The sequence below is a fragment of the Triturus cristatus genome, chromosome 11 (genome assembly GCF_964204655.1).
Source record: "Triturus cristatus chromosome 11, aTriCri1.1, whole genome shotgun sequence".
Taxonomy (NCBI): domain Eukaryota; kingdom Metazoa; phylum Chordata; class Amphibia; order Caudata; family Salamandridae; genus Triturus; species Triturus cristatus.
Window position 1 is genome coordinate 712,913,857 of NC_140594.1, and position 27,656 is coordinate 712,941,512.

The 27,656-nt window shown below is 46.3% G+C and overlaps 1 protein-coding gene across 1 annotated transcript in view; it reads left to right on the forward strand.

Annotated features, from left to right (window-relative positions):
- PCCB (propionyl-CoA carboxylase subunit beta) overlaps window positions 1-27,656 on the forward strand; it is a 548,767-nt gene that overhangs the window by 130,766 nt on the left and 390,345 nt on the right. The window contains exons 6-7 of the mRNA XM_085634345.1: window positions 1,375-1,485; window positions 3,538-3,646. Of these exons, the coding sequence (XP_085490471.1) occupies window positions 1,375-1,485; window positions 3,538-3,646 (220 nt within the window). The remainder of the gene's footprint in view (window positions 1-1,374; window positions 1,486-3,537; window positions 3,647-27,656) is intronic.

A 27,656-nucleotide genomic window follows, 5' to 3' on the forward strand; every position in this document is an offset into this window, starting at 1 on the left:
AGAGGACCCTTGGCTCTATCAAAATGTTCTGTAGTTTGCTGAACATTAATGAACACCCTGCCCACCCCCAACCCGCCCATGTGAAAAGCACGATCAACTGCCTTTAGCTCTCTGGCATTGCTTCTAATTATTTTCGAAGACCTAATGTAATTCTTTAAGAATGAAAGCCTTAATCTCGAACTTAATTATCCTTATTCAGAATGTTCTTAGACTAGCCATCTACTCGATGGCTTACAAATTGGCGAAGTTGATATAGGTGCCCTTCATCCAAAACCTCTCAAACAAATCCTGATGTATTATTAAATTTGTGTCCTGTTTTTAACATCCACCACCCCAAATTGTTCTGGTCTTTGACTGGATTGCATTCTTTCTACGAAACAATGAACCTGTAGCTCTTCCTATTGTCTTTCTCAACCTTATCCCTGTTGTGTACCACAGGATTTCCTTCTTTCTCTTATAATTTTTTTATGTGTGTCTGCTTTCATTGATAAGATCAGTTGAATTATATAATGTTTGCTCATTGGCTTTCAACCAAGTTCCAAAACAGACTTTGTAGTTTACATGCAGTTTATGGGCATCCAGTAATAGATGTTAAGGAAATGGCATAATTTAAATCTATTGAAACTAGATACCATTGTTTTTGTCAACCAGACTCCTCTCTGGTACTCTGAACTTTACCCACCAGCTCTGGGAGCCTGTCCAACATCAGGATCTTTAGAAAGAAACCTGTTTGTGGCGCCTAGTGTTTGTTTTTCTCCGCTAATTCATCAGGTCCTGCATTTATTTCCTTTCTCCATCAAATGTTAGTTTTAATGCTCTAATCCTTCTTTGGTGAGTTACGGCAATGGTTTGTGTTAGTGCCTGCCGTCCTACTTTAATATTTGAGATCCAGTGCATTCAGATTGTTGCTCCCAGTAGATGCTCTGATGCAAGACCATGTTACTTCTCCATTCTAGACATGTTAGTCACTCTTCAGTTGAATGAGTGTGAACCTTTTGAATGTTCGATTTTAAGTGTAAGGCTCTCCCAATACTTCTCCTAACAGTAGCATGCAACCAGGCAATATTTGTTTGGTAAGGCTTAAATCCACCTTGCAGTGGAGTCACTGAGGATGACAATAAATGGCAAAGCTCCACTACCCCAGCTTTTGCCTCAATATTTCTTACATTTGTACATGGTTTCGAATTAGTTCACGGTGTGCAGAGTGTGAACATGGTGAAGGTAACAAATGTTCAAAAAGATTGGCTTGCATGTATTATGGTTTTCTAGAACCATTTCTGGTCCTTTGACTGTTTCAGTATGTTTTTCTAGTTCAGTTTTTGGGGAAAACCTATTTTCATAGCATTGACTACACTTTATTTTTCTTTCTTGCAGCGGAATGTGCTCACCTCTGGTGTGGTTCCGCAAATCTCCCTTATCATGGGTCCTTGTGCAGGAGGTGCAGTCTACTCACCTGCCCTGACAGATTTCACTTTCATGGTGAAGGTAAGTGACAGTGCATATTTAATAGAATGTGAAATCTAGTAAGTGAAAGTATGTGATACTAAGCATAGGGCTAGATCCTTAATGAGGTCCGGTGTTGCAGAGCTAACAAATATATTGCGGCCTTTTAATCTTTAGCAAAATTAGATTCCAAATTTTCCCTTTGCCCCAAATAAAACTTTGGCACTATGTTTTTTAAGTCACTTTTAGAAACCCAAATTCCTAGTGGGAGTAGGTGTTCAATATAAAATTACCAAGTTACTCTACTTGTAGGCCTAGTGGCAATTTATTGATTTTTCAATCCCTGAACTTAAGAAGGTAGGGCACTAGGAAGTGATACTTATCTCAAGTTAATGCTGTAAACCTATCTGGGAGAATCAGAGTTCCAAAGATGCAGTAATCCAAAAGCTTTCACATACCATCAATTTTGAAAAATAACTGATTCAGTCCCTCGCCAGGAGTGTAAACCAAGATTGGAGCTAGAAAGTTACCATAAAACCCAAGTGGTTGGCAGGAAAGGCGTTATTGTATATGGGGTAGCAGTTCGTTGAACCCATAGTTTGAGGGCTTTTTTTTTTTTTTTTTTTTTTTACAGAAAATGGTGTAATAGCTTGTTTGAAGAATGGTGGCAGAGAGTTGCTGTATGTGGTTTCAAACATGTAGCTGAAAGCCCATTACCAGTACAGGTGAACAAGAGTATGAAGGTGTACCCTAGGAACTTTTACTTAAATGGAGTACATTCAGTTCAAAATTCTAACTGGGGGTCAAAAGAGCAAAGTTAGGACACATTAGCCCATGGATTAGCATTGGTGTTTCAGGCGAGGGGACTTGGGTGGCAGGGACAGTGCCATGACAGATCGTGGCAATGTTGCTTATGAAGCACCCATGATGCTGGTATGGAGAGTTCTCTGGAGTGGAAACATTGGCCATGCAATAATGGTGGATAATTTTTTTTTCTTGGTTGAGCAACTTGTCCAGAGTAACAGTTAGAAAGCTTAATGTATCAATAGTGAGTGATGTGAGTGCCTTTCATCTGTTTTTGAACCAAACAGAAATTTGCTAATCCCCTAAGCGGAGGTCTTCTGACCGCTCATTCTGTAGCACTTGAATATAGAAATCAGTAAACAGATACAAGTTTATCACACATTTATTGACGAAAAAGTAAAAGCACTGCAAACAGATGTTAGTAAAACAATTCTAGAGACGAATCAACCTAAATTGAGTAACTGTTAAAAAAAAAAAAAAAAAGATTTAAAACAAAAACGGCTTTATGGTAAAAAGTTTCCAGCAAGATTCAGTCTGTCAGAGGGGTACCGAGGTGATGGAGAAAGATTTCTGAAAAAATAGGTTGTGTGTGTTCTGGAACTTGCTTAGAATGTTCCTTTTACTTTTTCCCATCAAATACCCGTTTTAGACATGTAAATAATATTTGGTGAAATATTTCAATATAAACTCGGACATTCGATTTTCCACACTAATTAGTGGCTCACAGAGCCTCTAATTGAACTTCATTACTTATAATGTTGGAGTGTATTTATTGTTAGTTGAATACATTGCAGTAAGCAAAAATACTTTCCTAATATCAAACAGTACTGTGCACCATCCAATGTATTGCTACAAATGAGATTTATTTTACTCATGTTATAGTATGCCATGCATAGTTGCAATTCTCTTTTAGTAGGCGTTGCACCTCTTTATAAACTCTGTAAGAAAATGTCATGCTTTGTAATTGAGCACCAAACAACCTCAAAACCTTTATACTGATTGATCTTTCACCTAATAATCTGAGTAGTCGCTACTGTATTGATATGGTTCCAGAAACTTATTTTTCTTTTGATGTTGTCATCCATAACCCCACATAATTTATTTAGATTTTTTTCTTGTTGCTAACTTATTTCTCTTTAACCCAAGCTACTTTTAAAATCTTGTTTGATATATAAATGAACACTTGAACAGTATGTTCTTAAATAATTTTCGGAAGAGCCTCTCTATCAGCATTTCATGATGCGCATGTTACTTCCCCTTTTAGTAGATTCAGAAATTCTTTGATTTCAGGACACCTCTTACTTATTCATCACTGGTCCAGATGTGGTAAAGTCTGTCACCAATGAGGATGTGACACAAGAGGATCTTGGAGGTGCAAAGACACACACTGCGTTGTCTGGTAAGTGGATGGTAATTAAGAATATCCTACATGGTTATTAAAATACTGGAGTATATGATAAATACCTCCTAAAATGTTCTCTTTTCACCTTCCTAGTTCAATAACTGCAGTAGTTTTTTATTTCGTTATTTAACTGTTAATTAGAAACTGCCTTGTATTATGTCTGAATGTTTTTATTTTCCCTGCTGTAATCTTAATGATAAGGCCTTTATGTTAATCAAGCAACTTGTATAAGGAAGCATTGGGTGTGTGAACTAAACAAGGTGCTCTTTGTTTTAATCTCTGACCACTCATTTTGCAGTCGGTTTAATCGTTTTGTTTTTGCTCGTCTTATTGCACTTTGTCACTTTTCTCTTCTTTCAGTTCATTTTAAGCACCCTGCTGGGGTTTCAGTGCTAAGTCTGATAATCTGCGAAGTAGAAGGCAAAAACCTCCTATAAATTCCATTGCAATATTTATTTCGTCAACCCCTATGGTCCTGAATGGATCAATTGGAAACTTTGTATAAATGCAAGAGGTATCTATTTGAAAGAGGTCCCATGCCATTTGTCCTCTCATTCCCAGAAGTAAGTTATAAGTAAAAGGTCCTAGACAGGAAAACCAAATTTAACTACAAAAAAGGACAAAGTGCGGCTGACCACATCAAATCCCAGGTGTAAATAAACAATTAGTCTGTGCAACAACTTCCAGAGCTTGCCGCACTTCTGCTCCACTGGAAACCAGATAGGCAAACTTTATGCGAAAGGGAAGGTGCACCAGGACAAAGTCAGTAAGCTCCAAGTTTATCCAAAATATCTTTATTGTCGTTGTAGTTAAAATTTGGACATCAGCCAACGCGTTTCGTTCCACAGCTGGAACTTTATCAGGGCTGAAAGAACGTATATACAAAAACAACACTTAAATCACGCTGAACATAAAATAAGAACACTAATATATACAATATAAATAAATATATCTAAAGACAATGCAGACGTGATCAATAACATTAACTGAACGGCACAAACAACTGAGCGATACATGACATATGTATAAAAACATAGATTACAAGACAAAACTAAAAAGAAATAAAAGACTTTGCACTACACATAAACATTGTCAAATACAAAACACTGCTGTATACATTTAGACATAAAAGAGGTGTCACAATGATTTTAACTTGACATACAACTCATAAAAACACCCCGACATGGACAGTTCATCAGTTAAGTGTAATATAAATCTAGATTCAGTAAACTGTACGTATGTACATATTGAAAAGACACACACTGCGTTGTCTGGTAAGTGGATGGTAATTAAGAATATCCTACATGGTTATTAAAATACTGGAGTATATGATAAATACCTCCTAAAATGTTCTCTTTTCACCTTCCTAGTTCAATAACTGCAGTAGTTTTTTATTTCGTTATTTAACTGTTAATTAGAAACTGCCTTGTATTATGTCTGAATGTTTTTATTTTCCCTGCTGTAATCTTAATGATAAGGCCTTTATGTTAATCAAGCAACTTGTATAAGGAAGCATTGGGTGTGTGAACTAAACAAGGTGCTCTTTGTTTTAATCTCTGACCACTCATTTTGCGGTCGGTTTAATCGTTTTGTTTTTGCTCGTCTTATTGCACTTTGTCACTTTTCTCTTCTTTCAGTTCATTTTAAGCACCCTGCTGGGGTTTCAGTGCTAAGTCTGATAATCTGCGAAGTAGAAGGCAAAAACCTCCTATAAATTCCATTGCAATATTTATTTCGTCAACCCCTATGGTCCTGAATGGATCAATTGGAAACTTTGTATAAATGCAAGAGGTATCTATTTGAAAGAGGTCCCATGCCATTTGTCCTCTCATTCCCAGAAGTAAGTTATAAGTAAAAGGTCCTAGACAGGAAAACCAAATTTAACTACAAAAAAGGACAAAGTGCGGCTGACCACATCAAATCCCAGGTGTAAATAAACAATTAGTCTGTGCAACAACTTCCAGAGCTTGCCGCACTTCTGCTCCACTGGAAACCAGATAGGCAAACTTTATGCGAAAGGGAAGGTGCACCAGGACAAAGTCAGTAAGCTCCAAGTTTATCCAAAATATCTTTATTGTCGTTGTAGTTAAAATTTGGACATCAGCCAACGCGTTTCGTTCCACAGCTGGAACTTTATCAGGGCTGAAAGAACGTATATACAAAAACAACACTTAAATCACGCTGAACATAAAATAAGAACACTAATATATACAATATAAATAAATATATCTAAAGACAATGCAGACGTGATCAATAACATTAACTGAACGGCACAAACAACTGAGCGATACATGACATATGTATAAAAACATAGATTACAAGACAAAACTAAAAAGAAATAAAAGACTTTGCACTACACATAAACATTGTCAAATACAAAACACTGCTGTATACATTTAGACATAAAAGAGGTGTCACAATGATTTTAACTTGACATACAACTCATAAAAACACCCCGACATGGACAGTTCATCAGTTAAGTGTAATATAAATCTAGATTCAGTAAACTGTACGTATGTACATATTGAAAAGACACACACTGCGTTGTCTGGTAAGTGGATGGTAATTAAGAATATCCTACATGGTTATTAAAATACTGGAGTATATGATAAATACCTCCTAAAATGTTCTCTTTTCACCTTCCTAGTTCAATAACTGCAGTAGTTTTTTATTTCGTTATTTAACTGTTAATTAGAAACTGCCTTGTATTATGTCTGAATGTTTTTATTTTCCCTGCTGTAATCTTAATGATAAGGCCTTTATGTTAATCAAGCAACTTGTATAAGGAAGCATTGGGTGTGTGAACTAAACAAGGTGCTCTTTGTTTTAATCTCTGACCACTCATTTTGCGGTCGGTTTAATCGTTTTGTTTTTGCTCGTCTTATTGCACTTTGTCACTTTTCTCTTCTTTCAGTTCATTTTAAGCACCCTGCTGGGGTTTCAGTGCTAAGTCTGATAATCTGCGAAGTAGAAGGCAAAAACCTCCTATAAATTCCATTGCAATATTTATTTCGTCAACCCCTATGGTCCTGAATGGATCAATTGGAAACTTTGTATAAATGCAAGAGGTATCTATTTGAAAGAGGTCCCATGCCATTTGTCCTCTCATTCCCAGAAGTAAGTTATAAGTAAAAGGTCCTAGACAGGAAAACCAAATTTAACTACAAAAAAGGACAAAGTGCGGCTGACCACATCAAATCCCAGGTGTAAATAAACAATTAGTCTGTGCAACAACTTCCAGAGCTTGCCGCACTTCTGCTCCACTGGAAACCAGATAGGCAAACTTTATGCGAAAGGGAAGGTGCACCAGGACAAAGTCAGTAAGCTCCAAGTTTATCCAAAATATCTTTATTGTCGTTGTAGTTAAAATTTGGACATCAGCCAACGCGTTTCGTTCCACAGCTGGAACTTTATCAGGGCTGAAAGAACGTATATACAAAAACAACACTTAAATCACGCTGAACATAAAATAAGAACACTAATATATACAATATAAATAAATATATCTAAAGACAATGCAGACGTGATCAATAACATTAACTGAACGGCACAAACAACTGAGCGATACATGACATATGTATAAAAACATAGATTACAAGACAAAACTAAAAAGAAATAAAAGACTTTGCACTACACATAAACATTGTCAAATACAAAACACTGCTGTATACATTTAGACATAAAAGAGGTGTCACAATGATTTTAACTTGACATACAACTCATAAAAACACCCCGACATGGACAGTTCATCAGTTAAGTGTAATATAAATCTAGATTCAGTAAACTGTACGTATGTACATATTGAAAAGTGTAATTCAGAGAAGCATACACAGGTGAAATAACAAAGAGAGAAAAAAGCAAAAAAGAGAGGAAACAAAGAAAATATAATATAAGGTTGGACAGAAAGCTGACCACGAGCGACGCTGTATTAACCAATAGTGACCAACGACTGTTGTATCAGTGTCGACGTGCATATAGATATATGGCTACGCACTACGCTTTGATAACCATCCCAATCAAAGGAAGTCAAACAGAAAGAAGTCAGACAAGACAGGCTATGAATCTCACCTAGGCTATTTCAGTCCAGGCACGATCCACCTGTGTACTTCAAACAAGGTTCTCTTGGGCCATATAAGCTAGAAGATATCCTACGATCTAATGAGGAAGACATTAGAATATTAGCTTTCAATTGAATGGGGCAAGAAAAATAGCACCCATATCATAGGTGAGCACCCAAATGCACCCCCGCAGGGCCACAAAACCCAGAGTAGCTCTCAGGACAGTGTCTTACCTCAATAATAATTTTAGTGGGCTTGCAAATTCTACAGCTTTGATCAACAACCCACAGTCCGGAAAACTGTAAAGTCCTAATAGAGGAAGGACATGTGTTATCATTGCGTACTTCTCACATCAAATCAATCGTGAATCCAAAAATCAATGTAATTAACAAGCATCAAAGGCCCATAATTCTAAGCAATTTTGTTCCAAAGAGACATATATCTATATACAATACATAATTGCAAGAGGGAGAGTATCCTGATCTATTCAATATGCATGTAAAATCTCGCAGTCAAAGAATCTTTGAAGTAGTCTTCCCTCAATATAAATTATAAACCAAGGGGATAGGGATCCCTCAGGAACCCATGACCTCAGCCACCTCTCCAGGAACTCCACTGTACGACCCTGTTCCGCTCCCTCCAGAAAGCCCACCAGGCGGAGGTTGTTGCGTCTGTACCCGTTTTCCGTGCCCTCTGCCCGGTGGTGCAACTCCTGAGTATGGGACTGAAGGCGGGCCACCTGCCCCTAAAGTTGCTGCACATCATCTTCCACAGAGGAGCTCCTGGACTCAGTTTCTTTAATCCGGGCGTTCGCGTTGCGAAGGTCCTGCCTGATCAGAGTCACATCCACTCTTACTTCTGTGATTTTGCCCTCCACCGAGGTCTGGGACGTGTGGATGGCCTGGAGGATGGTAGCCAGTTCAACGGACGGAGGAGTCTCCTGCCCAGCCACTCCCCCAGTAACCCCTCCCTCCGGGGTAGTGAAGCGATCCATTTTGGTCTGGGTGGCGGGGACCTTCGTTGACCTGTCCGACCTACCCATTTCTGGTCACTGTGGAGGAACGGGATCTCAAGGACCCCCCGGCCGGATCCCACTCTGGATCACACACTGCGTCCACAGGAATAGCAGCAGCTCCGTGACTTATGTGGCAGGTGACCACGAAAGCACAATAATGGGCAGCGCCGAGCCTGGGGAGGAGAGGCCCAGCCGGGTCAGTTCACCTCAGACGCCGGTCGCAGGGGGTGCGCCCGGAGTGGGGGAGAGGGGGAGGAGACAGGGTGGAGGGAGGGAAGCTGTGCCTCGGCGGGCTCTCCACCTCCAGGAGTGTTGCTTGGGTCCGGGGAATGGTGAGGGAGGGAAGCCCCGCTCCCAGCAGGCCGCCCAGGAGCACCGGTGATGACCCTCCGTGAAGGACCACAACCCCAAAAGATCACACCGCAGGCGGAGGCCTGCGACGTCGGAGAAGTCGGCCCAGGAGGGGTGGCAGCAAAGGAGCACCTCCTCAGCAGATCACACAGCGTCGCTCCGCCAGGAATCCGCTCCGCCTGACTCAAACTACCTCCATGACACAATGGGGCCCGTGGTGCCAAATATGATCAGTCCAAGCCCCGGCAGGCACCAGCCCAACAAGTCCACCGCTGTGATGCAATGGGGGCCTGCGGCGTCCAGGCCTGCAGTCCAGGCCCCAGGGGTTCAATCACGATACACCGGCAAGTCCAGCAGCGGTGCCGCGCTGGGGCCCCGTGGCACCAATGCCCTTAGCAGGGCCCACCACCGCCACACAAGCAAACCTTCGCCAGAGGCCCTCCGCGCCGGGCACCAGTCCAACCCACAGGGAGGCAACAGGGATCCTCCCCCTCAGTGGGTTGCACCGCAAGCTGCAGCCCCCAGCGTCCACCAAGCCAGGCTCCGGCTTCAGGAGTAACAAGGAGAGCACCGGTGTCCCCAGGCACATCACGGAGGCCCACCCAGGACCCCGATGGCAGGCGCAAGGGCCCCTGTCGAGCCGAGCCACAGCAGGCGGAGCCGGGTCCACCACAGAGTAGCGTCCAGCCCCAGGCAGGAGCGCCGCGGACCGTCAAGTGCCGTAGGTATGAAGATTTTGCCGCCCGACTGACGGCCGATTTCACCGCCCTCATGCGACGGGCGGACACCAGCTCTCAATGTGCCTCGGTCCCAAAAGGGGGGGAGACCAACGGAGGTGCTGCCAGCTACATCAGGGGCCTCACCGTGCAGACAGTCCAGGGTTGCGGGTCGCTGCGGGCTGAGGACCTACGCGGCGGAGGCTGCCATTTTAGAGATGCCGCGCGGTGGGCCAGGGAGACCGGGGCCGCTCACACCACTCCAGGATGCCACCAACTTCCCACGCGGAGCTCCGGCGGCCCCCCAGCAGCAATGCTCACGATGCCAGTTATCAGGGAGTCCCGATGTTCGCGGATGACGGAGGGGTCTGGAGAACACCTAAGGTGCGACCGCCATCTTGACGCTCGTAGCCATTCCTCCATGTTCAGTGTGATTTAAGTGTGGTTTTTGTATACATGTTCTTTCAGCCCTGATGAAGTTCCATCTGTGGAACGAAATGCGTTGGCTTGATGTCCAAATTTTAACTACAACGCCAATAAAGATATTTTGGATAAACTTGGAGCTTATTGACTTTGGCCTGGTGCACCTTCCCTTTCGCATCAAGGTAAACAGAATTTAGAAGTGAAATGGTTTAAAATGGGAGGTCATTCTTCTGTATAGATTGCACAACTTGGTGAAATAGTTTCTAATCACCTTCCCACAACCACCACTATCTAGATTTGCATACTATTTTCTTATTTGTGCGTTCATTTTTTATGGAACTTTTTACCAGCAGGAACAAAATAAAGTATTTCCCTTTCAACTAACCTTGCAGCTGTGCTGTGTTGCCAATGTGGGAGACCAGGCAGCAGAATCTGCAGAGAAGAACTTTCTGTAGCTGCTAAAAATAACAGCCTGGCGCATAGTAGAAACTCCTGAGTGAGGCAGCAACTAGTGTGAACAACAGCACTTTGTTGTTTAAATAGGGCAACCCTAGCAACAGGGAATTTAGAATGCCTTTTTTCTAGGAACATGGCATTGGAGCTTACAGCATGTTGCTTTTCTTGTGACCAGTTTAGAGTTTCTGCCACACACAGCAAGATTAGGCACATTGCCATTACTTTGAGTGTTAATATGAAGAGAGAAAGAAAAGTTAGTTTTGTTGAGTTCAAACAGCAGAAGCGCACATATACTCAAGACACGCCACAGAACAAATGCTGTGAAATTGGAGAAATGGCCGCTGAATGGAAAAATACTTTTTCCACGATGATGGAGTATGGTCAGATGCCGGTCTGAAGGCTATTATTAATTAGTGCTGCCTTAAACTGCCCAGTAACTATTTATTTTACTTTAGCATGGTTTAAACGACCCTGTTTACAATTGGGTATTGTGTTGTGAATGGGCAGAAACATACCCAATGTAATTGTCATACTTGATCCAAACACAGTGGCTGGCTATCCAACAGCTTAAACTGAGGCTCAGACACATTACTGAGTGACAAACCTACGATTTTGTAGAGCAAAGAAGCATTTAAGTGGTGGATTATTGTTGAAGGGGACAACTTTTAAATAAATTACGTTTTCAGACAACAAAAGCGCTATAAATGTTTCAAATCTACCATCTCAGAATTCACACTGTGCTTACATGATTAGTGGTATTCTACATGAAAGACAGAAGACAGGGATGGTAACTGGCACTTTATATCTCCTCTGATCTCAGATGTGATATAGTGGGACACTCCATGTAAAAGTATAGGGCAGCGTCAGTTGGTCCTATGTAAAGAAGCACAAACCAGATATCCACAAGTATCTACTGGAAAGCATAGCCCAGAAATGGGGTTACTGGCACCAGTTAACTGTCCAAACGATGAAATCATCGAGCTGGATACTGCAAGGTATCCGGGCGCATCAAGATGCTACATAACATGCTGCATGGTTTTCTGCTGAGAAGACACTACGTTCCAGAGTAATTGTGTATCATAGTCTGAAGGGAAACTGAACAAGTTTGTCTATGGTTAATGGCAGTGGAAGTAAGTTACAGAGACTACACATTTATGTAGCGCACTTCTTGGAAGATTTCACTTCTTTTGGGTGTGGTGGAACTGAAGGGGGCTCATCGATAGAGAATCCAAGTGAAAAGAGGGGGTTTAAGTTTTGCAAAGTGGTGTTTGCGTATTTCAGATTGATTCAGACAGCAATTCAAAGTGGCAGGAGTGATTTTCGATGTCTGATTTTCCTGAAATGTGTATTTTAATTTTGCTCTTTGAATAGGCAAATGGTGTGCCGTAAACAATTGTATGCACATTAAATAGCTTGTTTAGCTAGAGTCCATCAATGGAATGATCATTTGAACTACAACTCATTCTCCATTTACTCTGAAACCTCACTCCTGAATTTTGTGCAATTTGAGCATATGTCTTCAGAATATTGTAATAATTTAACAGGATCCTCCAAGTGAATGTAAGAAATAATTTATTTTACTTGGTTTCCTTCACCGAATTCTGATTTGTCTCTTAATTCATTGATGGCCAATATTTCGGCCTGAGATTTCAAAGATGCACTTTACAACCACTATATGGCTGCAAAGGGCAATGTTGGGGTAAGCGATAATTTGGAAGGAATGTAAAATTAAGCAGAAATAATTTTTGTTTTTAAGGAATTTAACTGAACCCAGTTTTTGTGTATCTGTTCTTCAGTGCCTGCAATTGTCGCTAGGTGTTGGCCCTCCTCCTTGCAGTAGGTTCTCCTCGCTCTCTTCTCAATAGGCTATTCCACCAGTGCCTGGGTGGTGGCCTCATGACTAAGGGTTGGATAACGTATCTGCAATAGATGGCGGGGGTCTGGGGCGTGCACATTGCGTATCGATCAAGTGGACCCAGCATCACCTTCTGGATCTCCATGGAACGTAACGGACATTTTGTCCCATGCTGCTGCAATCAGGTGATTCCTCAGTCCTCACAGTGGAGGGCAACAGATTCTGCCAATGCCCAGCACAGGAAGGATGATCCTCCAGTGTAGTGCACCATGCTAGGCAGTGCTAAGGCCTTCCAATGCATTGCGATTGCCCGTCCGCTATCAGCAAGGCAAGGTCATTGAAACGCGTGGCGGTTCCCCTACTCCGCCGGCATCTGTACAGACCCAGTGTGCAACTAGTCACACAGTCCAAGTCCTGACAGCCAGTAGCGCCTGCAAAGGCCGAGCAGACTCCCCCAGCAGAATGTAAAGGCCAGTGGGCAGTCCCAAAACATATGGATCATGTCCGCCATAGGAGTATGGCAGCGGGGGCAGGCAGGCGATTCAGCTGGATATGTTTTATGCAGTTTAGTGGGTATGAGATATGCTCTGTGTAACACATTACAATTTATATACTAAAAATGTGCGTTGCTTGAGACTTTGCTGGAGTAGGCAGTTGCACAGCTCAATTCTTTAAGTCAGTGGGCGAGCGAGGTCGTATTCTCATGCCTGCCTTAGCAGTTCTAAGAAGTCCTGATATATGTATGAGAGGGCCTTGGCAAGCCAGGAGATCAGCCGTCGCCCATGGTGTACAGTGTTTGGATCAGGGGGTGGGTTGCTAGCTCTGAGGTGGTCACTCCCTACAGTTGCTCATTTGCTCCAGCAGTCGTGTGTGTTATAGGAATTGCCCCAATGGCAGACCCTTCTGCTCAGCAAGATGTTCAAAGGGGATCAATGCCACCTCCTGGAATAAGTCTCCAAGGGTCTGCCGCCTGCCTAAAGACGGTTGGTGAGCCCAGGAGTATCTTTGATGTGTAAAGAGAATACATTGAGGAGGACTGTAATGCTCTACGATAGCATCCGTGCGCCACATGCAGTAGGTTGTTTGCGTCAGAAGGCAGTTTCAGTCTCGCGAGGAACAATTCTTTTACGAGGTTCTGAGCTCCATCCCCTCCTTGCCTACGCACTTCCAGCAAGTTATGCCGGCCAGCCTTCTCGTTAGCAAATGAAGCTGAGCCCCTAGTAGTGCTCAAAGACTGGAGCCACCAGACCCCACCACTCTGTTGGGAGTTGGAGTTTGTGCAAGGCTACTCTGCGCCTTCCCTTGTTCCATATAAGGCGCCTAGCATAGTATCCAAGGATCTAAATATTCTATGGGGAATTAATACCAGTAGGTTGGCAAAATAATATAATAGCGTGGGTAACATTACCATCTAGGAGAGGGTTATTCGACCCTGTAATGTGAAGAGGAGGGAACACCACAAAGTAACTTGCAGCCGGAGCGAGGATGTAGCCCTCATCAGGTTGCCCTCTATTATGTCTTGCCTGGAGTGACAGATGTGAATTCCTAGATAACAAAATGTGCGCGAGTTCCCACTTGAGTACATAGGTGGCTACTGCTAGGGCTTGTGTTGCACAGTGGGGGTGCAATGGAAACAGACCTGCTTTGCCCCAGTTCACTCCCAGCCTGGAGGCCTCCTCAAAGATATCCAGGATGTCTGCTATGTCTCTCACATCTTCCCGCATATCCTTTATGTAGATCAATACATCGTCTGCGCCCATGGAGATGGCATACGTCTCACCGTTCAACGATATGCCCTAACGCCAACCAGACTGTCACAGGATAGAGGCTCCATCGCCAAGGCGAAGAGAAATGGGAACCGTGGGCACCCCTGCCGCATTCCCCTTCCTATAGGGAAAGCAGCTGAGATCAAGTGGCCTGTTTTCCATATAAAGTAGCTGGATCATTTTCAGCAGCCTTTCCTCTAGGCCCCCTTTCCACGTGACCATAAACCTATACTCACAGTTTAATGTGTTGAATGATTTTCAAGATCCAAAACCAGGCAGGAAGGATAAGGCCAGACTGTAGTAGCTTGCTCTAATACTCTATGAAAGTGGCAGACATTAAGAGATGTCGATCTGCCGGGTATAAAACCATTCTGGCCTGAGGGAACTAGCCCAGTGAGGAATGGCAACAATCGGTTAGCAGTGATTCGTTTGCCTTACAGAATTCTATTGGTAGTCCATCCAGGCCTGGAGTTTTACAGGTGGGTGAGTCCCGTATGGCCCCTCGGATCTCTTGGAATTTGCCATTGTTTACTCTGATGATGATGTTGAGGATATCTGTTATGAACAGTTACGATGAGGACCATGTCCTTGCCTGCAACTGTGTGTTTTGGCTTTACTTTTTCTTCAGTCTTCTCTCTTACTAAATCTCTTCTTGCAGATGATTTGATTAGCGGATCTATAATTTGACCTATTTCCTGATTTATAGGTTGTCAGTTTTTTTTACTGAGGTGCGGGAAGCCCACTTCTTCTTTATGTTGAGTACTTTGGTAATTTGGGTTGCTCAAACTGGTATTGCGTCGGGCATTCTGAATATTCAATTTCTTTACTTTCTCCTTAACAGCAGCGGCTCCTCTGCTGTGGCATTAATAAACTCTTGTTTAATATCTTTTTATCTTTCTCGGAGTCGAGGCTTGGGGGCGAGGGTGGTGACAGTCTTGAGGGGGAGGGTTGGGCACTGCCTTCACTGCTCATGTGGGTTTGGTCGGCTGTCTCAGGCCGGCCAAACCCTTATGCGGAGTGAAGCTCAATCCAACCCCAGCTGCATTGCTGGGTTGGAGAGAGCAGGCACCGGCTCCCAGTCTGTGGGGGAGCGAAAATCCTATCTGATAGAGACTACTAGATGCAGATTCCTTAACGTAGAATTATCTCCAGGCGTGAGACTGGACCCGGAAAACTTTCTTGCCCCAGCATCTCTGCGCGCCAGGGGGCAGTACCATGCGACCACGCCCTGACGTCTTCCGCTGGCGTGACGTCAGCGAGGTCACATAAACCCCACCCCGGCGCGCTGACGTCAGTTTCCTTCTTTTCCGTGTGCCACGCGGATCCAGATCGTGTCCCTGGCCTGTTTTCAGGCCTTCTTTTCACACTTTGCGTTTCTTTTTGAGAACAGGGTGCGAATGCCTTCGGGCTTTAAGACGTGCTCGTCTTCCACGCGACAGATGTCGGCGACGGACCCTCACCCCATTTGTATGTGGTGTTTGGGTGAGCACCAGGACTCCACGGACTGCGAGGCTTGTCAGCAGATGAAGCCGAAGTCCCGGCGGGAGTGCTGGATCAAACTCCTTTTGGCCCGCATGTCCAGGTCGTCGTCGTCACTGCCTCTGTCCCCCGCGGAAGGGTCCAAGAACCGCCGCTTCCATCTCCAACATCGTCCTTCTCCGAGGCCGCAGGGTCGTCGCTTCCCCGTTGGTAAGTGTCACAGCTTGTCCCCGAGGCCCGGTCCCCGCCCTGTGGGGGGGCACGGGATCTCCGCTGGACATGCGGCCTCGCGCCTCGCCACCCTACCCGCCGTTTCCCGGCGTGGGGGTGACCAAAGTCCAAATGGAGGCCTATGCTGCGCCCCTGCAGGCTTCCTTGGCTCCTCCTCCTCTTCCTGGGACGTCTGCGGATCCCTTGCCATGTGCGGGGCCTTCTGCGGAGTCGCCGGCGGCTCCGGCCCTGGCGCCGACAGGTGTGGAATCAGGTCTTGGAGGTGTGGTGTCAGGGTGCGGCCCTACGGGGTTCCCCCCCCTTCGGCCCACGGCACCTCTGCCTTGCCGCAAACCCCCGCGGGGGGGTCTCTGTGGTGTTGCAGGAGGTCGCCGGGACTCTGGGCTCGTCCCCGAGTTCCCCTCAGTCTTCTGGGCAGGCAGCGACCTTGCCTGAAGCTGAGCTGATGCCACCAAGGCGCCGACGGCTGTCTGCTCTGGCGGCGCCACGGGTGCTGGCTCGGGGCTGGGGTGTGTGCCCGGGTCCCTCTCGTCTCTCCACGCAGGTGGCTGCTTCATCGGAGGTCGAGTCGGCGCCGTTCTTTTGCTGACCCGGAGCCGTCCCCACTCCGTTCTCCTGGGGCACAAGTGGTGTCGGACGACGTCACGCTGGCGCCTGTGGCGGATTCCACGGCACCGTGCCGGCGTCTGGTCGTTGACTCGTCTTCGGAGGCCCCCTCTTCTGCTGAGGTTCGGCGACTTTTTGTCTCTTCTTCCCCGGAAGATGGGACGCCGCGTCATGGCTTTTTCCCCGGCGTCATCAAAGGAGGGCTGTTTGCCGTCCCCGCGCCCACAGTCTTCCCCAGAGGCGCCTCAGGGGGGATGGCAAGCTTAGCTTACAGCCGTCGCCCACAGAGAAATTGCTCTCCCCACCGCGTTGTCCTACGGAGGTGAGTGCTGCCTTTGCCAGGCTGTCTCCACGGCAGCTGGGATTTTGCGCATGGGCGACCCGGCTGCCCATTTCCCCGCAGACCATTTGCTTGAGGTTCTCCATGAGGGCTCTGGTGGACGGGAGCTGCTGCTTCCCTTCGAAGCTTCGCACCATAATTCTCTCTTGGGGGCCTGGGAGCTTCAGGCACCGCCACCGTCCTGCTCCGCATGATCCTGTCTGCCTTTCCCTTCACCCTTCTACCAGGGGCCCTCTTCTGCAGACTACCTTTCCTTTCTTGCCTTCAGTGTTGTCTCCTCCGTCACGGGAGGCCCGGTGGTTAGATTCCGAGGGGGTGTAACATCTTCGCTTCCTCCAGTGCTGCCATGCGGGTGCTAACACGATTTGTGTGTTGGCCGGAGCCACTTCCAGCTTGTGGGATTCCGCGGAGTCCCTTCTGTCTTGTGCTTCTCAGGAGGGTGCCTGTGTTCATCTGCGGCACCATGTGTTGAATGGCTGGGAGCTGGCTGCGTTTATTCTTCGCTTGGCTCTAGATGTCTCTGAGGCTCTTGGTCGCACTATGGCTTCTTCGGTAGCCCTCCGTCGCCATGCTTGGTTGAGGGATAGTGTTTTCCCTGAGAATGTTAGGGAGTGTCTGGTTGACCTCCCTTTCGATGGTGCTCTTTTGTTTCACGCCCCTGCGGATTCTGCCATTCAGCGGCTCCTTGCGGGGCTTCGTCCTCCTCCTCCTCCCCCTCAGTAAACCTGGATGTTGGTCCTCTACTGTGTTCTGGGAGTTGTTCTCCCGTTGCTTTTCTGGGGTCTAGTGTTCGGTAGCCCCGGTTGTGTGTTCTGTGTGGTTGGTGTGCCTTCAGGGTCCTTCGGTTGGCCCTTCGGTGCTGTTGGCTGCTGGTCTAGCCCCCTTTTTTGACTTGGGGTTTTGGCTGTTGGTAAGCCCGTGTAGGTCCTGAGATTGGGCCTTCTGTGTCTTCCTTTATTGGCTGATTGGCAAGCCGTCTGTGATTCTACCTGCAGGCCTTTCTGTTTGTCGTCTGCTTCGGATTTTTTCTTCAGAGGTGTTCCCATGTTTTCTTGGGACAAAGCATATCCTATGTGGCGTACTTGTAGCTATTACATAGCTCTGTCATGTGCTGGGGAGGTGTGGTCACCCTTTTCGGGTTCCTTGCTCTCTGTGGCGTTACAGTATATTGCAGGTGCGGATTCTTAGATGATTGTCTTGGCGCAGCTTGCGTTGCACTCAGGTCTGTCCTTCTCCTTGTTCGCTACGTCGCTTCTGTGTTCTGGTTGACGGCTTAGTCAGTCTCTCTCACTCTCTCTCTCTCTCCGCTGATGTGTTCCCTTGTGCCTCTGGTTCCGCTGGGGCTTTGCGCAACTGTGCTTTCTTCTTACACCTGCGCTATTGGCGGTGGTGCCGTTCCTGCCTTGTCCGCTGCTTGCGGCCGAGGTGTGTTCGGCTGTTTCCTATCACTGTGTGTTTCTTACGGCAGGCCCTGCCTCCGGTTCTACCTCTTCTCCCTGGGGTTTGAGGTGGTTCTTTTGTTCCTTGAGGCTCTTCGGGCGCTGTCTGCCCCTGCGGGGTGCTGGGTGGTTCTCCCTTGGTTGGGCTTAGCCTGCCCTTCCCTTCTTGTCCCTGTGACATGTCCCCTGCTGGGGACCTGTGTCTCTCCTGGTGGGGAGGCTATCTCGCAGGCCCTCCTCCCTTCTGGGTATGGCTAGGGTATCTATTCTACGTTAAGGAATCTGCGGCTATTAGTCTCTATCAGATGTACAAGTTACTTACCTCCAGTAACGATGTATCTGGTAGAGCCGATTCTAGCGGCAAATTCCTTCACGACCCACCCTTCCTCCCCGTTCTGCGAGGATCCTCGACTTGGTTTTCTGCACTCGCCTCCCTCAGGGAGGCTTGTCTTCTGTGGGTGTCCTCTTCGCTTTCTCCGGTCAGGCTGTCCGGTTCTGCTTAATTCCCCCCCCCCCCCTTTTTTTTCTTTTGATGCAGGGTTGGTTGGTTTCTGCGTGCCTTTGCATCCCACCAGCTGGTTTCTCTCCAGTTTAGGGGCCTACTTTTTGCTCTTTTTCCCTCGGTTTGTTTGGAGTTTCTGATCCCCTTGCGGTCTTCTACGTTGGGGATTCTTTTGCCTGTCCTTTGGCCTCCTGCTCCTTTCAAGGGATATGGCCCTCCTTGGTGGTGTAGTCTAGGGGTGGCTTGCTGTTGCTACTCTGTTCCGGGCTTGTGGCCCTTCCTTGTGTGGTTTGTGGCTGCAGTCTCTCTCTCTCTCTCTCTCTGTTACGGCGCTTTCACATACTTGTGCCTCCAGGGTGGCTGTCGCCTTGGCTTGCACGGTTGTTCCTCGGAGTGGTGCTCTGCTCTTTCCCTGCTAGGGCTTCGCTGCTATAGCCTTCTGGTACCTTGGTGCCAACTGGTGCTGTTCCTCCCCTTTTGTTTCTCTCTGTTTTGTTTCTCTGCTTTCTTCGCACACTGTTCCCATGCTTTCCTCAGTTTTGTTGTGATGGCTCCAAGTGGTGACACGGAAAAGTTCTCCGAAGCAAACCGACGTCAGCGCGCCGGGGTGGGGCTTATGTGACCTCGCTGACGTCACACCTGCGGAAGACGTCAGGGCAGAGTCGCGTGGTACCGCCCCCCGGCACGCAGAGATACTGGGGCAAGCTTTTTCTGGGTCCAGTCTCATGCCTGGGGATAATTCTATGTTAAGGAATCTGCGGCTAGAATCGTCTCTACCAGATACATCGTTACCGAAGGTAAGTAACTTGTACGACGCTACTTTCAGCCGCACGAAAGGAGCATCAGGATTGGCTGCAGTGCACTCAGAGCCTGTGTCTGGAGAATCGAGGGAGGTGATATGGAGAGCAGGGAAGTGTTTTTTATAAAAAATAAAAACAAAAAAAATACTATTAGTACCCCTTCCCCTCACCTCTCCCCCACCCGCCACTCTGTCAACTTGCCGGCCACTACTGCTCCTGGAACAATGTTTATAACATTGCAGTAGTGGGTGGGTGTAACTTGGTTTGCATCTTAGGTTGCGCCATGTTACAAAAAGCGAGCTCCTCCTGATAGTCTCCTGGTACAAGTGACATGCATGCTCACTCCAAGCACCCTCAGTGACCTCTTTGTTCAAATCGAATCAGGCCGGCTCTTCCATGATTTCCTGTCTTGTTTGCTGCTTTACCTTAACGTTACTCTGGGAAGTTTGTCTTAATCTTAATCATCACTCCATCATGAAATCTAGCCGGGAAAAGTCATTGCTTGTAAACTGTTCATTGATATGCATGTAAGTGCAGAAGAGCGTAGAGGATGTCGTCTTTAGTACACAGTTAAAAGAAATGCGCCGAGGTGCTCAACACTGGGTGGGGAGAGAAGATACGGGTTGGGGCGGAGGGAAAAGCATAAGGCCCAACGTGTGGTGGCCAGTTATCTGTAACTGGCTGCATGAGACGCCCGCCCTCAGCCTCTACCCTCAAACCTGCACTCACCAGCCTCCAAACGAAGGCCTCAACCAGGTTTACGTCCAGGAACTCTTATTTAGTGGTTACCGTTTAATTAACCCTTGTAAAATCTGCGCGTTTTGGGATTATGAGTCTAATTTATGCACATAAATATTATATGCACATGTGATTTATATCCACATGTGATTTATATCCATCCATGTTTATGTACAAAAACCCAATGTAAAGAGATGTGGTCATAATGTAGATACGCTGTCTGAATATATTATGCTGCCATAGTGAATGAGTGTCCTGGCCTGCCGTATGCATGGAAGAAATTTCGAGTGTTAAATTTCAAAATGGAGGTTTTAATTTGCCATAAATACCGAATGAAAAGGAGAGCATGCTGATCCAGAAAATGGAGTGTGCCTGGGCAAGAGGCTATGTTATTGTCCTAAAAGTGTATTTATTCATCCAGATAGGGAATGATGGAGATTTTGTATTATTATTTTTATAACACTTTATTACGTTTTTGCTTTAGATACAAACTGTACAAGCAATTTAATAATGCAACACATTTCCATTACACGTCACACAGTCTCTTTTTCATCAGTGCAAATTTAAACAGGCACAGAACCCCCCCACCCACAAGTGCCATTACAGTATACTGTAAGAGGCTCCCCAATGCAATGCACCATAAAGCAGTCTCTCGGGCCTCTCACAACAGTTTCCATGCTTTCTTTGTACCTGGTTTATTCCCCGTCTCTGAATTCTTTCCAATGGCCACACACCATGTCGAATTTCTTTGGATACCCTCTTGCCTTATAAACTAATTTCTCCGCCTGCATACAGCAGTCTAGGTTCACCGACCCGTGCTCTATGGTTGGCATCCTCGGGATACCCATGGTTGAGAAATATCCCTCCTTGCCACCATTAGGGCAACATTGTACAGTAGTAAAGTGTACTTGGGCAGTGTCTGTTAATTTCAAATGCTCTGGATCACTAGGACTGGCCCCCATGTTAGTCTCACCTATCACCCTCGATATTTAACAGCTCATCTGACTCCAGTAGGGCTGGAGCCCCAGACATTCCCACAGGGTGTGTGTAACAGTGTGTCAGTTTGTCCGCAGCCTCTTTAGTGCATATCAGTTTCTATCTTTCTCATGCGCTGGAGTCTGGTCCTTGTAAAATATGCCCAATAAAGTATCTTGAGCTGCACTAGTTGGAACCAAGCTCAAATCGCCACCTCCCTTGGGTGTCGGCATGCCTCCCCTAATGGTCGCCCTCTATGGCACACTAAAATGGAGTGTATTTTATGGTGGGGTTGTGCAATCTCACCGTGTAATACACTTACTAACCCCTTTAGGACCCTTAGGTTTCGTTTGTTAAACTTTCAGTGCAACCCTGGATAGCTTTGGCTCTGAGCAGCAAGGCTTACACAGTAGCGAGTGTAAAGCATTTAAACAGTATCAAAACAATTGAAGTAGAAATCAATACAAAACTCAAGAAATCTGACACAATTTATAAAAACATACTTTATTTTTGTTAGAATTTAGGCACGAAAAAGATCCAGTAGAGGGTTCTAGAGATATGGAATTGAGAAGAAATGATAATGAGCAAATACAACAAATTTGACACAAACTTTTTCAAGGAAAGCTTGGGCAAGTGTCAGTGCAGTCAGTTTCTTGGGGCGACCAACACCGACCGGGACCTAGTCTGGGGGGACCAGCAAGGTCCTCAGAAACAGTTACCTTCACAGAGGAAGAAGTCCTCCAGCAGTTCCAGGCACTTTGTCCTCGTTGCAGTGGAGTCCTATGGAGTGGTCCTGATGTGAGGGATGAAGGATGCTGTGGATGCGATGCTGTCAACGGTGGTCTTCCGCCAGGGAATTCTCTGCTCACAAAGATTTTGAGGGGGTCCTGGTTGTAGGGTCAACATCCCACAAAGTCCTCTCTAGGCTGGCAGAAGTCCAGTCGCACTAGGCTATCAGTCGCCCAGTGTCTCTGCTGTAGACCAATCCTTCCTGAGTCTATAGCTCGTCCTCTGAAGGTCTCAGCAGCTTTCCGAAAGCACTCCCAGGTTCAGCGAACTTGGGTGCAAATCTGTGCACTGACTCTGGGTTCCCAGGTGCTGCATGGCAGCGGTGATAGCGGCTTGAAGATTTTGGGCTACCAACCTGCCCCAGCATGCTGATTCAGCTGTTGTATCCCTGTGCTGTGAACAGGCCAGTCGGCTGACCCTTGGAGTCGCTATGCTTTGCTGGGCTCTGGGGCAACTTGACCTTGAGCAGGACACAGCAGACACAGACCCTCTCTTCGTTTAACTGTGTGAAGAACAATATTTTCCACAAAACACTCCACATCAGTGCACTCTGCTTTTTCCGATATGCCCAGTAGATGCATATTTTTTTGTATGGAACAACTACGAAGTCTTCTCTGTGTTAATAATGACCTAGGCAGCCACACTGTCTGCCAAGCAGTCGTGCACGATCCTAGTGACAGCCTATGAGCCCAGTCCTGGTCTGTAGGCTCATGGCAATTGCAGCTTCGATGTTTGGGGGCCCATGGTGCAGTAACATCTACGGATGGGGTAAAACTGATCACTAAAAACTGCAGTCAGCATTCTGTGCGCCTCCTCTGCAGTTCTCAGCTCCGTGAACCCACCTTTTGTCTTCTGCTTAGGGCCGCTGTCTTGAATTTTGGCTAGTGGTCGCCCACTATTGCGCTAGATTGCACCACCATATAGTCCTCCCTACAGCAGTGCCCTGTTCCCCGGTGGTCTCCTCACCTTCCACCACAGGGATTCACTTCCAAAAAAGGGGGGGAACGTGTGGAGGACACAGATTAATGGAGGTGCGATTCTTCATCAGCTGGAGCACATGCTTCGAGCATCAACCTGTCCTAAAGGGTGCTCTGATTTATCTTTTCTTCTGTTCCCTGGGATCTTTTATGTGCCAAAAATCCCTAAAGGTTCCAACTTCCCTTGAAAGAGAACAAAGGTTTTTTCGAATTCACCAATTTCCTGTGTTCAAGATGATTTATGTTATATGAGGTATGTGGTTATACAGATGATTGGGGAAGTGGACAGTTACATTTTCCACATGACACACATGGTGAGATTATAAATTAAGTAATACTTAAATATAACTAAGAATTGTTGGAGCAGTGTATAGAGAACAATAAAGTTCCATTGTCTAGCTTCTAAGGAAATGGTCACTGCTCTATCATTGTCCATATATTAATCTCAGCAAATGGATTGGAAATGTTTTAATTGCTTGTAGTAGAGCCCTTCATTTTTAGTGACTATTCCCATTTAACGCTTCCCCTCAACATTACTACTAACCTAAGGAAGGGGCCCCAATTAGCAGCACACATCGAAATAGGTGATAACGGTTTAGGCGTTATGTGGGCATGGATAAACTAAACCACCCTGTTGGAAACAGTAGTAAAAGAAAATATTGAATAATTTATCATTTGTACGGAATGGAATGTTACCTCTGGTAGGTTGTTGGCAGCCTTTGGCAATATAACATCTGCTTTTGTCAATAAATTAAGAGCCCCAAATAAGGCCCAAAAAAATTATGTTGGTCTGATAATCCTTGCTCACGGGCAAACCAGAATTTAAGGAAAGCATTACAGGTAACCCCAAGAAACCGAGAGGAGGTCAAAAAGCTAACTAAGGAAAAATAAGCAAGCGGTGGGCTTAAGAAAATAAGAACTTCAAGAGCAGGCGTGTTGGTCTAGTTTGGAACAGGCGGCTGAAACTGGAGATTCCTCCTTGTTTTGAAAAACCATTAACACTCCGTTCTTCAGGGATAACCATTTACAGAAGGTGGAGGCGCTTTTTGCCCCTGCGGATTGGATCACCCATTTTGCAGGGATCTTCAATCCAAATAATGCTCACATGGACCCGGCACCTGTATTATTAAGATCAGTAACCTTAGAAGACGTTACCTCCGCTATTGTGAAAAATGTTCTAATGGGAAAGTTCACAACCCAGACAGGGTCCCAATAGATGCTTTCAAATCTCGAACAACATTATGGGTGCCAATTCTGACTCAAGTTTGTAACACAGCAGCGCAAGTGTTTCTCTCTCCATCTTGGAGTGATAGCATGATAGTTTCAATTACTAAGAAGAGGGACAGAGGGGATGTAAAATGCTATTGTCCAATATTTTTATTGGAATCCTCCACCAAATTAATGTGCAGAATCATTTTAGAGGGGGTAGTAATTTGAGCCTTAGAAAAACAGGTGCTGATGGACTCACAGTATGGGGTTAGAAGGGGCAGTGGTACAGTGGAGCAATGTATTAATCTAAACCTCCTGGTTAGCAAATACACTATAGCAAGACCAGAGCATATTCATCTCTTTCTTGCGGATCCGTGTGGTGCTTTTGATCTTGTAAATCCCGCAAAATTGTGGAAGACCATGGTTGAAATGGGAGCTCCTGTTGATATAGTTCTCTTCCAGGGGATCCTCATCAATAGTCATAAGCACTGAATATTCCCGCCCATGTGCGGGGACCCCGGAAATAATAAAATTTGATATATGAAAAACATATATATACAGCTCTGTATATGTATAAACATATATTATTTTTCCAAGCAAATGCAGCCCCCATAGAAGGCTAGACAATGTAGACACAAATATCCAATAGTCCACCATAGGTATAATAATGATACACCTAAATCTCTCTTTTTTTAATTTTTTTAAATGAAGTAAAAAACTCATGATAAAGAAAAGAGAACACTGTGCAAAACACAGATCCACAAAAACATTGTTAGCCTGCAGGCTGCATTGCAATACAATACCATAGAGACTGAAAAGCCCTGTACAGGTAAAAACTGGCACCGTGCCTTTAAGGCAGCCCTGACTCCAATATCCCATCATGCCTCAGGGGTGACAGTTGGGTCAGTTGTTCTTTCCGGCTCCTTCAGTCAGGACCCTGGAATTCAGCTCTCTTCATTTTTGACTTTCCAGTCAAGAATTGTTACTTTAAGTACATTTTTTGGCTTCCTCTTGTTAAATTCTGTTGGAAGCATATTCCTGTGTTTTCTGACTAGATTTGACATTTTTTTCTGTCAGAAAAATGCCTTCTTTATTCATGCCTTGTCCATCCAGTGGCAAAAAGAAGGCCTCTTCAGACACACACGATGTGTGTATTGTCTGTCTACCAGATTCTCACTCTCCTGCATCCTGTCGTCACTGCTATGACCTTTCAAAGAGAACTTTTAAGGAGAGAGAGAGAATTAGGCTTTATGGCCTTTCGGAGCGGTCGACGTCGAAGCAGCTGGTCCCTGTTTGTTCTCCATCTGCGTCGGGCTCGGCGTCGAAGAGTCCAGCGGCGGGATCGTCGCTGAGAGGTGAGGAGTCCAGGGAGAGTCATGCTTCCAAAAGAAAGTCCACGTCGACAGTCGATCCGGCGGCGAAGCGCATTCGTTCGTCGTCGGCTACTTCAACGTCAAAACCATCGGCGTCGAAGGAGTCCTCACCGATCGACGTCAAGAAGACATCGTTCGACGTCAAGAGATAGACACCGCTCAACGTCGAAATCAACACCAAGAGAGAAATCGACCTTGCATGAAGAGCGTAGGCGTTCAACGTCGAAATCGACAGTGATGTCGAGGCAAAGATCGTTGTCGTGGAGACCTGATTCGCCGTTAAGAGAGGCGATCGTCGTCTAAAGTACTCACGATGTCGAGACCAGGTTCATCGTCGGAACACTCGACGTCGAGGCAGGCGCCTCCGTCGGAGTCTACGTCGAGGCAGGCGCCTCCGTCGGAGTCTACGTCGAGGCAGGCGCCTCCGTCGGAGTCTACGTCGAGGCAGGCGCCTCCGTCGGAGTCTACGTCGAGGCAGGCGCCTCCGTCGGAGTCTACGTCGAGGCAGGCGCCTCCGTCGGAGTCTACGTCGAGGCAGGCGCCTCCGTCGGAGTCTACGTCGAGGCAGGCGCCTCCGTCGGAGTCTACGTCGAGGCAGGCGCCTCCGTCGGAGTCTACGTCGAGGCAGGCGCCTCCGTCGGAGTCTACGTCGAGGCAGGCGCCTCCGTCGGAGTCGACGTCGAGGCAGGTGACTCCGTCGTCAAGGGTCTCCAAAACTTCGGAGAAGATAGTGACGTCGAGGCGAGATTCCCTGTTGGGTTCTATGCCTCTGTCCAGGACAAGTCCTCCGTCAACGACCAGGCTCTCGACGTCGAGGCAGGACACATCGCTGGTTATCCGCTCGGCGTCGAAGTCCAGGTCTCCGGTGATAGGCCTATCACCGTCGAGACGGTCCTCCGCGGTGGGATACCAGGAAATGTCACACATTTGTTTGACTTTCAAGCCAGTATCGAGACGCAAATCTCCACATAGATTGGTATATACCACATCGGAGCACGATTCATCTCATCCTATTTCCATTTCACCTTCAGCATCTGAAGGCTCGAGATCAAGATCCGGATCGCCGGAGGTGTTGGGTCTATCTTCAGCTCCTCCAGTGGAGCATACTTCTCAAGAGGAAGACAATGCGCTGACTCAGAGCCCCACTAGGGAAATACCTCAGGACACTTCGATGATTCAGGCAGTTAATGCTTCCTTAACAAGATTGAGGGCTCTGGATCTACCGTCACGACCAGCAAGATCCCATTCTCGAGGAAGAGAATTCCAACGGTGTAGGAGAGTAGGGTCTGCTTTCTATGTTCCCCCCCCCCCACTTTTGCTTTTGCTTTACTGGTTTTCGACTTAGATGTGGCTGTGGGCCTGCTGATCAGACCCACAGCCCTGCCGTTCTCTCTCTAAATTAATACTATGTACTTTAGGTGCATAACCCAATTGGATAGGATCACCTTATTGGCCCCTGTACAGCGTACCTTAGGTACCCAGGGCATAGGTGTACCCTAGGCCTACCAGGTGCTGCAGCATGTATTATGCCACCCCTGGCCTGGCCTTCCATTATGACACAACTGGCTGATCAGAAGGATTCATGGTTAAGACCCTGCTCCAAGTGTGAGGGCCAGGTTTGGAACAACATTAGGAAGGATGATGAGAGGATACCATTGACCAGCCAGAAAGCCGGAGAGTTCACGACTGAGAGTAAAGCAGTGCCCCCCCCCCCCCCCTTGATGAAAGGCCACCCACTTCAGTCGCTCAGTTGTGCTCTGGTGAATGTTCGGTCGCTGCATAAGCATAGTTACCAAATTCATGATTTGATAGAAAGTGGTGCGTATGACTTAGTTTTTTTAACCGAAACATGGTCGGACGAGGCGTCCGGTCCTGACTGGAACATTGCCTTACCGAGTGGGTATGTTGT